This window comes from Hypomesus nipponensis, chromosome 3 (genome assembly GCF_054491055.1).
Source record: "Hypomesus nipponensis isolate SF chromosome 3, ASM5449105v1, whole genome shotgun sequence".
NCBI classification, from domain to species: Eukaryota; Metazoa; Chordata; class Actinopteri; order Osmeriformes; family Osmeridae; genus Hypomesus; species Hypomesus nipponensis.
The window spans coordinates 17,464,903-17,477,426 of record NC_140363.1 but is presented as its reverse complement, the minus strand read 5'-3'; the positions used below and the strand labels follow the sequence as shown (position 1 = coordinate 17,477,426).

The following is a 12,524-nucleotide window of genomic DNA, read 5'->3' as shown; positions in this document are numbered from 1 at the left end:
CCCCTTCCTCTCTCCATTCATCCAGTCAGACTGGACCAGCTCTGCATCCCCCCCCCCCCCTCCATATTTATCTCCAGGCCGAAAGAGAGGCTCAGTCTATATAGAGGTCAGGCTTTGTTGACTCTCCCTATTCCCAGATATTTCACAGATATTCTACTGTAAACTCCAAGGTATTGAGTGGGGAACATATGTCCTCTGTACCCGCTAAATGGCTTACTCACAGAGAGACATGCCAGGCCCCTGTATGTCTGTAAGCACCACCAATCACAGGCCCCTGTATGTCTGTAAGCACCACCAATCACAGGCCCCTGTATGTCTGTAAGCACCACCAATCACAGGCCCCTGTATGTCTGTAAGCACCACCAATCACAGGCCCCTGTATGTCTGTAAGCACCACCAATCACAGGCCCCTGTATGTCTGTAAGCACCACCAATCACAGGCCGCTGCATGTATGTAAGCACCACCAATCACAGGCTTTCTGTGGAATCTGAAGAAGAAACATTTATTTGTCATGTAGTAGTCACACACATGCAGAAGTGTCCCCCAGTTTCCCTCTGCCGTCTGTCCTCCCAGCTGTCTGTCCTCCCAGCTGTCTGTCCTCCCAGCTGTCTGTCCTCCCAGCTGACTGTCTTCTCAGCTGACTGTCCTCCCAGCAGTAGTGGGCAGCCACATCAAGGCGACCAGGGGCCACGTCCTAAATCTCGCCTAATGACTGGGGCCTCATGTATAAAAGATTGCGCAGCTTTCATACCAGAAGATGGTGCACGGCCCAAACTTAAAAAGTACCTACGCACAGAAATATTCACATGCATAAAACCGGTCTTACGCCGGGTCCAAGTGGTGACGCATCGTAACAGCGTGGCAGCTATAAGGTCAGCGTGACATGCATTTCCTGAGTGATTTTGTCGTTCGTTAATCACCGTCATAGACGTAGACAGTAAATTCAGTTTACAGCGCTTTTCAGTTAGAATTTGCCATGTTACAGAGCCAGACAAGACTTTGCGGACGGCCCGCACATTCTCACGTCTCTTCAAAAGTTTCCGTGAGGGCCCCCACATTCTCATGTCAAGTACATTTTTATACATCACACCGTGTGCGTGAAAACCAGCGTAAGCACAGTGTTTTATGTGGAGGAAGAGGAAATTGTGGGCTTCAAAAAAAGTTACCCTTTCACTGCTTCTCCTTCAGAGCTCTTTTTCTATGCTCTTTTGTGCTCTTTCAAATGCCTTTTTTTTTTCTTTTCTCCTGGAGATACCTCCAACACACACACACACACACACACACCCAGATCCTCGGACTAGCCCCAGAGTGAGGAGAGCTTTGTTTCTAAGGACACACTCGGCCTTCCGATTGGCACCCCACACCCTGTTCCCAGCCTTGTCCTCCCCACACACACACACACACACACACAAACACACACACACAGGCCACAGCCTCCTGAGCATTTTTGGGTGGGGGTGGAGGGTAGGCTGGCGTGTCAGTGTCAATTGAGAGGCTACAATACAGAAGGACACCTGCAGTGTTTGTTTTGAATGTGCTGCCTCGGGAAGCTGGGCTGGAAGGTGAGCCCAGTGCCATGCAGTTGCCCCTGTGGCACCACCACCCCACTGGGCAGACAATGCCAGCTATTATCATGCCCCTGGAGTGGTTATGTAAGTCCATGTATAAAGCTGTCAAGCCCTCTTTTCAATGAAGGAGAGACATGCCGCGTCCAAAGGAGAGGAAATGGAGCGACCAGGGTTGAGGGAGAAGGGAAATGTCGAGGGTGGGGGGGTTACCACGTAGGCTGAGGCCCCCACCGTAGCGTCCTGGGTTCGAATCCGGCCTGCGCCCTGTGCTGCATGTCTTCCCCTCACTCTGTCCTTGCCTTTCCTGTCACACTTCCCTTACAAACTGTCCAATAGTAAGTTTTACAAAAATGCACAAAAGGATATGTCATAAACATGAAAATAAAAACACAGAAAGGGGTTCTTCTATAGGACAGTGGTCACTTTTCCTCTACAACTGGGTCTCACTAGGTTTTAAATGCAAGGTAGAAGGCTAGATCTCAACAAGGTTAAGTCTACACACATGTCCTGTCTGCCCCAGATAGACTTCAGACACTCAGCCTTCACTAACTTGCCACACATCTGCTAACAAGACAGCCTTGCAGATAACAGCACAGTGCTGTTTCCTGAGAAAGATGCCTTGTTGGTGAAAATGCTCCGCTATCAGCTGGTCATATCAGAGATGTGGAAATGAGAAGAGGATGTTGTTTTTTTTGACTCTCAGCAAAATGAAAAAATAAAAATAATAATCCCAACCCCCCCATAATCAATTTTGTCAGAGCGCTGTTTCTGTCTTTTCCAAAACCCATAAAAATCTGCTGAACCTTTCAGGCGTCACATGCCGCCTATTATGTAGAAAATAAATGACGAGAAAAATAATGAATGAATTGAGATTTCGTAAACATTAACTTCTTGCGTGGGTCAAATGAACTGTACCCTCTGGCCAATTTTCAGTAATGTCCAGTGTTTAGGACGCGAGGGCCAAAGGTTTGAATCCTCCAAAGGCCTTGCCTGTTATTCTGACATCACCCAGTCTTAAGAGACCTATGCTAATTCAAGCGTCCCTTGGGGAACTTTTCATATTTCCAGTTTTAGTGTGGGAAAATGCCCTTCATAAATACAAGGTTGAGAATACTCTGGCTGGGCAGGTTCTCTTTCGAATTCCTTCATCAGAGTCTTGATCCGTAATTTATTTTGTTCTCTTCTGTGCATTCACTCTCTGCCATCATGCTTATTTTCTCCTTCCAAGCATCTTCTTTAAGCTCATTGATATCGACCTCCTTTACCACAGGCTTGTGGTTGTGAGCACGGCCCAGACCTCCATACATCAGCCAGTCTGTACCCCGGCGCTGATGACATTAGCCCATCCGTCTGGTTGGGGGAAGCCAGTGTTCTCTCCCAGGAAGTGGAGCCCATCAAGGAAAATGGCCATAACTTGCTGCTGTTCAGGGAAAGTTATTGAGTTACAGGCTTTATCATATGCTGAGTGCTGGGGAATTTAAAGTTCATTTCCTGGTTGTTACTATATCTCTCCCACTGATTGGTTCTGTTGAAGGTCACAGAGTTCAGGTCCAGGGCTCTATGTTTACCCTGCAGCTTCTCCAGAAGGCTGGCTTGCCAAGGGCGGCTCTGCCATCTTATTGAATACTCTTTGGATGTTGAATGGAAACTTTATTCAAGACAGACTTCCAAGCTTACAGACTTCAAGGTTTCCTATCATGATTATTGCAGTTACTGTCCTCACGGCAAAGTATATTTAAAGACTCAGTTCTAAAACTTTCCACGACTTAAATATATATAAATAGCTGTGTGTGTGTGTATATACATAAAACATTCTGTGTGACGGGTATGTAACAAACGTGGTCCTGCAAGTTCCGTCAGAGTTTTCCGGACGGTGTTTATCTTTTACCGAGAATCGAACACGCCATCTCTGACTTCCCAAGCGCCACCACTACTAGCTACGCCAAAGAAAAGCTATTCAATGATGCGGGTGGCCTGTTACATACTTGAGGAGTGAGTTTCACCGATTCACACCGGCTACATTTGCACATTTTCCAAAGGCATAAAGGTCTACATTTCCATGTAGAATTGTAATCTTTTTATTTAGTAATTAGTATTATTAGAAGGCACCAGTCTTTGTGATACAAAATGCACATTTAAGACCCTTTGTTTACCGATACGATTCATGAATAATGAGAAAGGTAGCTTGTCTTATCCATATTTAATAAGCAAAAAACCTGAACATTGTATGACATCAGTTCATAGAGGATGAGTTTACTGTGTTCCATCTCCTAGGTGTCCCCTCTTTACCAGCTCCTGATGGCTTTAGTCCAGTTGCTCACAATTTTATCTTCATTTAAAAAAAACTATTGTGGGGAATCTAATTACAATGTTCTGATTGTGCTTTGTGAGAGAGATTAAATCTACAGTATCTATGCTGGGAAGATTCTTCTCTGTCTTTCTGTCTGTCTGTCTGTCTGTCTGAGTTGATATGACCCTGCCCTACCCTTCCATCAGCCCTCCCCAGGGGCTGACTAGGAGGAGAGGTTGTGTGGTGGTTAGCGTGAGAGGAGGTAGCAACAGACTCTCAGATGAGGGAGCAGCACAACATACCTCTCTCTCTCTCTTCCTCCCCCCCACTCTCTCCCTCTCTTTGCTCTCTCTTTCTTCATTCCTCCCTCCCTCCCAGGCTTGTGAGGTGGTCACTGGGGCATAGTTTCAGCAGCTGTCATCCTCGCTCCACCCTCCTGTTGATCCCCCCCCTCCTCGCTCCACTCTCCTGCTCATCCCCCCCCCCTCACTCCACCCTCGCTCATCCCCCCCCTCCTCACTCCACGGCTGCAGAAAACTCTTACCTCCCGAACACAGACGTGTATCCAGCCTCTCAAAGCCCTGTCTGGGTTAGAGACGCTCTGTTGTGATCGGCCGTGCGATGCAGCTACCCTGGAGCCAGTTCTCCCAGTGTCGACGTACCGAGGGGAGCAGCTCTGAGTCTAAATACCCCGCAGGCTCCAGGGAGGAGACTGAGGAGCTGGCTTAATTAGATCCCAACTTGGCTCTCAAATCCAGATGGTGGGAGTCAGGCTGTTCTGCCTGTTTGCTTTCTCCTCCTGGTGCCCCTGTATGTGCCGGTCAGGCCGGGTGTCAGTTGCCAGGATGCATCCTGTATGAATCATTCATCACAAGTCTGTCTGCACTCGCTGTCTGTGTCTGGACAGCCTGCTGGGGGAGGCCTGGGAGGGGGGGGGCACGCCAGGTGAGGCTGCAGGGCTGATGTAGTTCACGGTGTTTCACGGAGCATCTACAACGATGACACGTCTCAAAGGAACCCAGCGCTGGTTCTGTTTTCCACATGTTTCTTGGACGGCTTTTTGTGTCTTTGTGTGTTTTTGTTTTTTAAGGTCTGAGATGGAACTTTGGTGGTGAGACTGTAGGGACTGTGAGCACGTTGTTGGGTGATCAGAATCGGCTCACGAGGATCTCCCGGGGGGGGTCACTGGGATGCCTGTCACTGGGGCTCTCTAGCCCCACCACTAGCGCTTCCCACGGGGACCTCGAAAGACGTCACTCGCCCCAAGTCCTGGCCCCAGCCCCAGCTCTAGTCCTGGCCCCAGCCCCAGCTCTAGTCCTGGCCCCAGCCCCAGCTCTAGTCCTGGCCCCAGCCCCAGCTCTAGTCCTGGCCCCAGCCCCAGCTCTAGTCCTGGCCCCAGCCCCAGCTCTAGTCCTGGCCCCAGCCCCAGCTCTAGTCCTGGCCCCAGCCCCAGCTCTAGTCCTGGCCCCAGCCCCAGCTCTAGTCCAGACTCCAGCCTGTAGCCCCAGATCCAGAACTATAATGCACAAACTCTACATCTAACTGAGTGTGATAATGTTTTTTTTAGATTTAAAATCTATTATTTTTTTATTTTATTTTTAATTTTCTTTAAAAAAAAATATATATATATAAATATATATACATATATATATATTGGACTATAAGACACATTATTTTAAGAAATCCTATGAGGTGACATTTTCTTACTGCACTTGCAGACAAATGTACTTGCGTTAAGCATAAGCAAGCTCATAACTAATAATTTTGCGCTTAAATTACATAGGGCGTCTATCTAGCTACCCAGGCCTTTCTACTTATAGCATCCAAGCGTAGCGTCAACGACAAGCCAGTTGTGGACCCACTCAGGTGTGTGTTAACGCTGGGGCAGAGTTGCCCTCGTTGCGGGTTGTGTGCTGTGACAGGGCAGGCCAGGCCAGGGCAGGCGTGATGAGGTCCTCCTAGTGTGTTGACTCTGCAGGCTGGTGTTGAGCTGGGAGGCCAGGCTGTGGTCCTCTGTGTTGTATAAGCAGGAGATTAAGAGCCACGCCTCAGTGGTGCTCAGTCAAATGTTCACTGCCCCACAGATTTAGCCTCAGCCCTTAGCTCCAGACCTAGTCCTAGCCTCAGCCCCTAGCTCTAGTCCTAACCCTAGACCTAGTCCTGGCTCTAGTCCTAGCCACTAGCTCTAGTCCTAGCCACTAGCTCTAGTCCTAGCCCCTAGCTCCAGACCTAGTCCTGGCTCTAGTCCTAGCCACTAGCTCTAGTCCTAGCCCCTAGCTCCAGACCTAGCCACTAGCTCTAACCTTAGCCCCAGCTCCACATCTCCAGTCACAGCCTCAGACACTGAGATGGAGAGACAGAGAACCAGAGCCCTCCCACTCCTGACTGCTGGTGTATGACTGCCTGCTTGTCAGGGGGGCATTCCCAAGTGCGTTGACTGTGTTAAGGTCGCTATGTGTGTCATCTTACCTTCGCAACCCAGTAGTGCTACTCTTTTAGCTGTGTGCTTATGAGGTCATCCCTTCTGTGTGTGCGTGTGTGGGTCTGTGTGTGTGTCAGTGTCTACTGTATGGGGTGTGACAGCCACGACAGCAGGACATGCTAGCTCACAGGGCATTTTACAACGTTATTCAACCCTGTTAAACTCAACGCCTCTTAAAGGCAACTGGAGCTATGAGCGACTGGAGATGAAAGGGGCAGAACAAGAGCTGGAGGAGAGGCTGTGAGTCAGAGGCTGCGGGGAGAGAGGCTGCGGGGAGAGAGGCTGTGAGTCAGAGGCTGCAGGGAGAGAGGCTGCGGGAAGAGAGGCTGCGGGAAGAGAGGTTGCGGGGAGAGAGGCTGCGGGGAGAGAGGCTGCGGGGAGAGAGGCTGCGGGGAGAGAGGCTGCGGGGAGAGAGGCTGCGGGGAGAGAGGCTGCGGGGAGAGAGGCTGTGAGTCAGAGGCTGCAGGGAGAGAGGCTGCGGGGAGAGAGGCTGGGGGAGAGAGGCTGGGGGGAGAGAGGCTGCGGGGAGAGAGGCTGGGGGGAGAGAGGCTGCGGGAGAGAGGCTGTGAGTCAGAGGCTGCGGGGAGAGAGGCTGCGGGGAGAGAGGCTGGGGGAGAGAGGCTGTGAGTCAGAGGCTGCGGGGAGAGAGGCTGGGGGGAGAGAGGCTGCGGGAGAGAGGCTGTGAGTCAGAGGCTGCGGGGAGAGAGGCTGCGGGGAGAGAGGCTGCGGGGAGAGAGGCTGGGGGGAGAGAGGGAAACAAAGAGACTGGCAGAGGGGACACACAAAGGAAGAAGAATCCAAGTAATTACAGCAGATAATGAGCTCCTAAACCCAGCCCTGTTTTGACAGGAACACCCAAGCTTTGCCGTGTTTGGGAAAGACCAGCATACCTCTTGTGCATATCTGTCTGACATAGTTCCAAGAGATCCAGATCTCATCCTAACCACCATAGCAAATATTGACTGGACGGTTAACCGCCTCCGACACAGATGAGAGATATTGGTTAAAAAGGCAACAATCAACTTTTTCTTCCGGCCATGCATCAAGTCTTATTCACTCGTGAACTTCCATCTACAGTAGTTGGAAATGCCTTTGGCAGGGAAAGACCAAGTGTACAGTAGAGGAATAGGTCACCTATTACATCACATCTCTCAATTATTACCCAGACCTGCACTTACCGTACCGCACCTTCAACCCTCCGCTTCGCGTCGTGCCTAACAACTCCCCTTACCTGTTCTAAAATCAGCGTAAACTGATTGGTCAAGGTGTGTGCGCTGGGGGTCAAGGTGTGTGCGCTGGGGGTCAAGGTGTGTGCGCTGGGGGTCAAGGTGTGTGCGCTGGGGGTCAAGGTGTGTGCGCTGGGGGTCAAGGTGTGTGTGCTTTTAACGAGAATACAAGGACTATGTAGCCTGAACATGGCTAACTCTTATTAGCGCTTTGAAAAGCAGCATTTACTGGAGATCATACCCTGTCTAATACGGCGAATGAATGTTGGTCGTCCAGACTAATGATTCTCATTACACCTTCCTGCTTCCCAAGACCCTATTTCATCATACCTGTGTCGCTGTAGTAAGCCAGGACTAATTCTGCTTTATTGGTCTTGTCAAAGTAATCTAAGTTTGATTTAAAAAGCCCTGCATATCGTGTAGCATGATGATGTTCCCTAATAAGCTCTGTGGTAATGTCATTCTGTGCTTGGAGATGAGGAAGAAGTGTGCTTGCTGCTGATTGGTCCCTGCTATTATGCTGTTAGACAACGCTGGCCTCAGTCTAGCTTGTTGTTTTTAGCTTTTTTTTGTGCTGATTTCTGCGTCTCAGAATAGCCCCCGACTGTCAGACGGCCTTTCTACAATTAAGAAATGCCTGAATGCTCAGCTGGAGACCAGCCTGCTGAGGGGCACACACACTCACAGACACGCACAGACACACACACACACTCACAGACACGCACAGACACACACACACACTCACAGACACACACACACACACTCACAGACACACACACGCACAGACACACACACACACACTCACAGACACACACACACACTCACAGACACACACACACACACACACTCACAGACACACACACGCACAGACACACACACACACACTCACAGACACACACACGCACAGACACACACACACACTCACAGACACACACACAGGCCCAAACACTGTCTGAATCACAAACTGTGAGAAGAATCGAACACACTTATGAATGTACTCTCTCACACAAACACACACACACACATCACAGTGGATCCATTCAGCCCTCATCACAATGGAGGCTTCTTGTCATGTACTCTAGCAAGAAGAGTCGCTATTGTGCCGAAGCTTGTCTCCATTTATAACTGTGTGCGTGTGTGTCTGTCTCACTGTGGCCCCCCCTAGCATCAGCCCAGACAGGAGAACTGGGCACCAGCAGCCACAGATACCCAATCAGGGGCGGAGCCAGAAACATATTTTTGGGTAGGCCTAGAAAAATATGGATAGGCATCTTTTCATTTTTTTTTTTTTTTTTTTTACTAATTTACTTTGTGATGTGCGCCCGGTGCATACATTTTCTGAGAAAATGTTTGTTTTGGGGTAGGCCTTAGAACAAATAGGGTACCCATAGCTACGCCCCTGTACCAAACCCCAAGGTGGAGATACGTCCGATAAAACAAACCCTGTCCTCCACCCACAGTGACACCACCAGCCCTCATGTCGGAGCTGAGCTGTGCCACCGCGTGGTAGCTGTACGTCAGCCTCAGAAGGCCAGGTCGCACCGCCCAAACTAACACAAACCAACAACAGGTGTTGGGTTGGGACTGTGTGATGTGTTTGTTAGGGCCGTGTGAACAATCAGTTAGATCTCCAAACATTTTACAGCCAACAGTAGAATGTTTGGAGTTTGTTTGACATTGTTGCGGGGGGGGGCGATTGTGTGAACTGTTCTGTTAGTCTGTGACCTCTGACCTGTGACCTCTGACCATGTGCCCCCAGCTGGACCTGAGCCTGCCCCTGGAGGAGCAGGGCCCTCTGGACGTCATCATCCACAAGCTGACAGACCTCATCCTGGAGGCGGATCAGAACGACATGCAGGCTGTCCTGCTGGTGCAGAGAGTACAGGTGACACACAGTCACACAGTCACACAGACACACACATACCACCGCACACACATACAGGCACACATTCTCAAACACACATACAGTCACACACACAGCCACTTGCTGTCACACACACACACACACACACACACACACACACACAGTCAGACACTGCCTCAGCCAACAGAGAGCAGAATGAGTTCATGCTGAGGAAGAAGCCCAGTGTAATCAGTCCCGGTCAGCAGAGACTGGTGCGGCTAACTGACGCTCCAGGACTCGGAGCGTGACTAATGGTGATAGGCTCACGGCCGTCACTGGAGGTTTGTCTTGCTGTGCTGTCCTTGGGGGCGAGAGTTGACATGTATTTCTGTATCTCCCAAGTACAACGAGTGGCTTGTTGGTTTTTGCGGTCGTGTCACACTGCAAATGGCTCGGTACAGAAGTGTGTGTGTGTGTGTTTGTGTTCCTTTGCAAAAAAAGATCTGGCAAGTATTTGAGAAGGTGTGATACACATCTCATTCCATCAGCATTGTATTGTCCACCCTCTTTCTGCCTTCACCCTCCTTCCCTTTCTCTTTTCCTCCCCTCCCTCCCACCCTCCCTGGGTGAGTCAGAGGGCTCTGCTGTTACCGTGTACCGTGTCACGCCATCCTGCTGCCGGCTGCCCATTTACAAAGAGGAGGGGGATCCAGTGATGAACCAAGTGAAAATATCTCCCCTTCCATTTCTGATCCGTTAATATTGACATTTCACAGCAGTGCCAGCCCCAGTCTCCTGGTGGTTTGTGTTAAAGTAGAGCAGTAGTCTGAGTCGGAGGTGTACTGTTCTGGTGTTTGTGATGACATGGAGAGCTGAAAAGGCTGCTGTTGGCTGGAACTCACTTCCCTCCTTGTGATTCCTGCCGTGACTCAGCGCTCCTGGCACGGCCCTCCCTGTTTGGAGCTAGCTCTGTCCCCAGTAACGCCACACAGAGAAGGAGCAAGCTCTGTCCCCAGCAACGCCACACAGAGAAGGAGCTAGCTCTGTCCCCAGTAACGCCACACAGAGAAGGAGCTAGCTCTGTCCCCAGTAACGCCACACAGAGAAGGAGCTAGCTCTGTCCCAAGCACCGCCACACAGAGAAGGAGCTAACTCTGTCCCCAGTAATGCCACACAGAGAAGGAGCTAGCTCTGTCCCCAGTAACGCCACACAGAGAAGGAGCTAGCTCTGTCCCAAGCACCGCCACACAGAGCTGCAGAAGGAGCTAGCTTTGTCCCCAGAAAAGCCGCACAGAGGAGCTCTGTCCCAAGCACCGCCACACAGAGAAGGAGCTAGCTGTGTCCCAAGCAACGCCACACAGAGAAGGAGCTAGCTCTGTCCCCAGTAACGCCACACAGAGAAGGAGCTAGCTCTGTCCCCAGTAACGCCACACAGAGAAGGAGCTAGCTCTGTCCCAAGCACCGCCACACAGAGAAGGAGCTAACTCTGTCCCCAGTAATGCCACACAGAGAAGGAGCTAGCTCTGTCCCCAGTAACGCCACACAGAGAAGGAGCTAGCTCTGTCCCAAGCACCGCCACACAGAGCTGCAGAAGGAGCTAGCTTTGTCCCCAGAAAAGCCGCACAGAGGAGCTCTGTCCCAAGCACCGCCACACAGAGAAGGAGCTAGCTGTGTCCCAAGCAACACCACACAGAGAAGGAGCTAGCTCTGTCCCAAGCAACGCCACACAGAGAAGGAGCTAGCTCTGTCCCAAGCAACGCCACACAGAGCTGCAGAAGGGGTTAAGAACAGACGCTCTGCCGTCAACAACCGCCTTTTCATTTCCAAGAGACTTCTGGGAAGTCTTAACAGAAACGTCTTACAGAGCACAGAGCCGGCAGGAAGCCTTCCTCTTAGTCAGACTACAGTTGAACCTTGACCCTCACACGAAACACCTCGCGGAGAGCAGCAGTCATTCTGTTACTGCCATGGAAACGGCTAGCTTTTATGATCCCAACTGTCACCACATCCTGTTGTTTGGGAGGTCGAATCTCGAGGCTTCGGGCACAAACATTTAACTGTCAGTGTGTAACCAACAGTAGGAAGCCTGTTTGTTATTATTTAGTCAGACGACCTTTGCAATAAATACCAGTTGTTTTACCTGTGGAACAGTACGCTGCTGTGTAATGTGGGTTTAGGTAAATTCACCTGAAAGGGGAACTGTCAGAGCAGCAGCTTTGCAGGAGGGTGAGTTTTATCACAACTCGTAAACCATGATGATCGTGAGTACAGCTCTGTCGTCAACGTGACGGACCTTGAACATGTTGGTAAACATGTTTGACTCGCTTTCCCTGCAGCTTCCTAGAAATAGAAGTCCGGTCGGTGATGGCCCAAACAGCGCGTGCCCTTCTAAACCACTGGAAGATTAGTTCACTTCCTGATGACGGCTTGCTTGTCTTACGTAAGCACACTGCTGTTTGGATCTGGACTGCCACTGTGCAGATGAGATGTTAAGACTCAAGGATTGGAATGTGTGTGTACAGCTTGGCGTGTTGGCTGCCAGCGTGTGTGTGTGTGTGTGTGTTCAGAGGCAGATGAGATGCTCTGGTTGGCTCTCTGAGCTGCTGGGAGACCAGATGACTGACTGCAGGAAGGGACCTGATGAGGCTGACAGAGGAAACGATAAGAGGGAAGGAGGAGGAGGAAGGGAGAGGGAGCAGAGAATGGAGAGGAGGAGGAGGAAGGGAGAGGGAGCAGAGAATGGAGAGGAGGAGGAGGAGGAGGAGGAGGAAGGGAGAGGGAGCAGAGAATGGAGAGGAGGAGGAAGGGAGAGGGAGCAGAGAATGGAGAGGAGGAGGAGGAGGAGGAGGAGGAGGAAGGGAGAGGGAGCAGAGAATGGAGAGGAGGAGGAGGAGGAAGGGAGAGGGAGCAGAGAATGGAGAGGAGGAGGAAGGGAGAGGGAGCAGAGAATGGAGAGGAGGAGGAAGGGAGAGGGAGCAGAGAATGGAGAGGAGGAGGAAGGGAGAGGGAGCAGAGAATGGAGAGGAGGAGGAAGGGAGAGGGAGCAGAGAATGGAGGAGGGGAGGATGGAGGCGTGTGTGGAGAGATGGGGGGTGGTTACATAAAGCATTGAGC

At 50.8% G+C, this 12,524-nt stretch overlaps 1 protein-coding gene across 1 annotated transcript in view; it reads left to right on the top strand.

The window, feature by feature from the left end:
- Nucleotides 1-12,524, top strand: part of itpk1b (inositol-tetrakisphosphate 1-kinase b) — a 30,452-nt gene that overhangs the window by 5,598 nt on the left and 12,330 nt on the right. Inside the window, exon 4 of the mRNA XM_084681023.1 lies at nt 9,327-9,452. Within this exon, the coding sequence (XP_084537149.1) occupies nt 9,327-9,452 (126 nt within the window). The remainder of the gene's footprint in view (nt 1-9,326; nt 9,453-12,524) is intronic.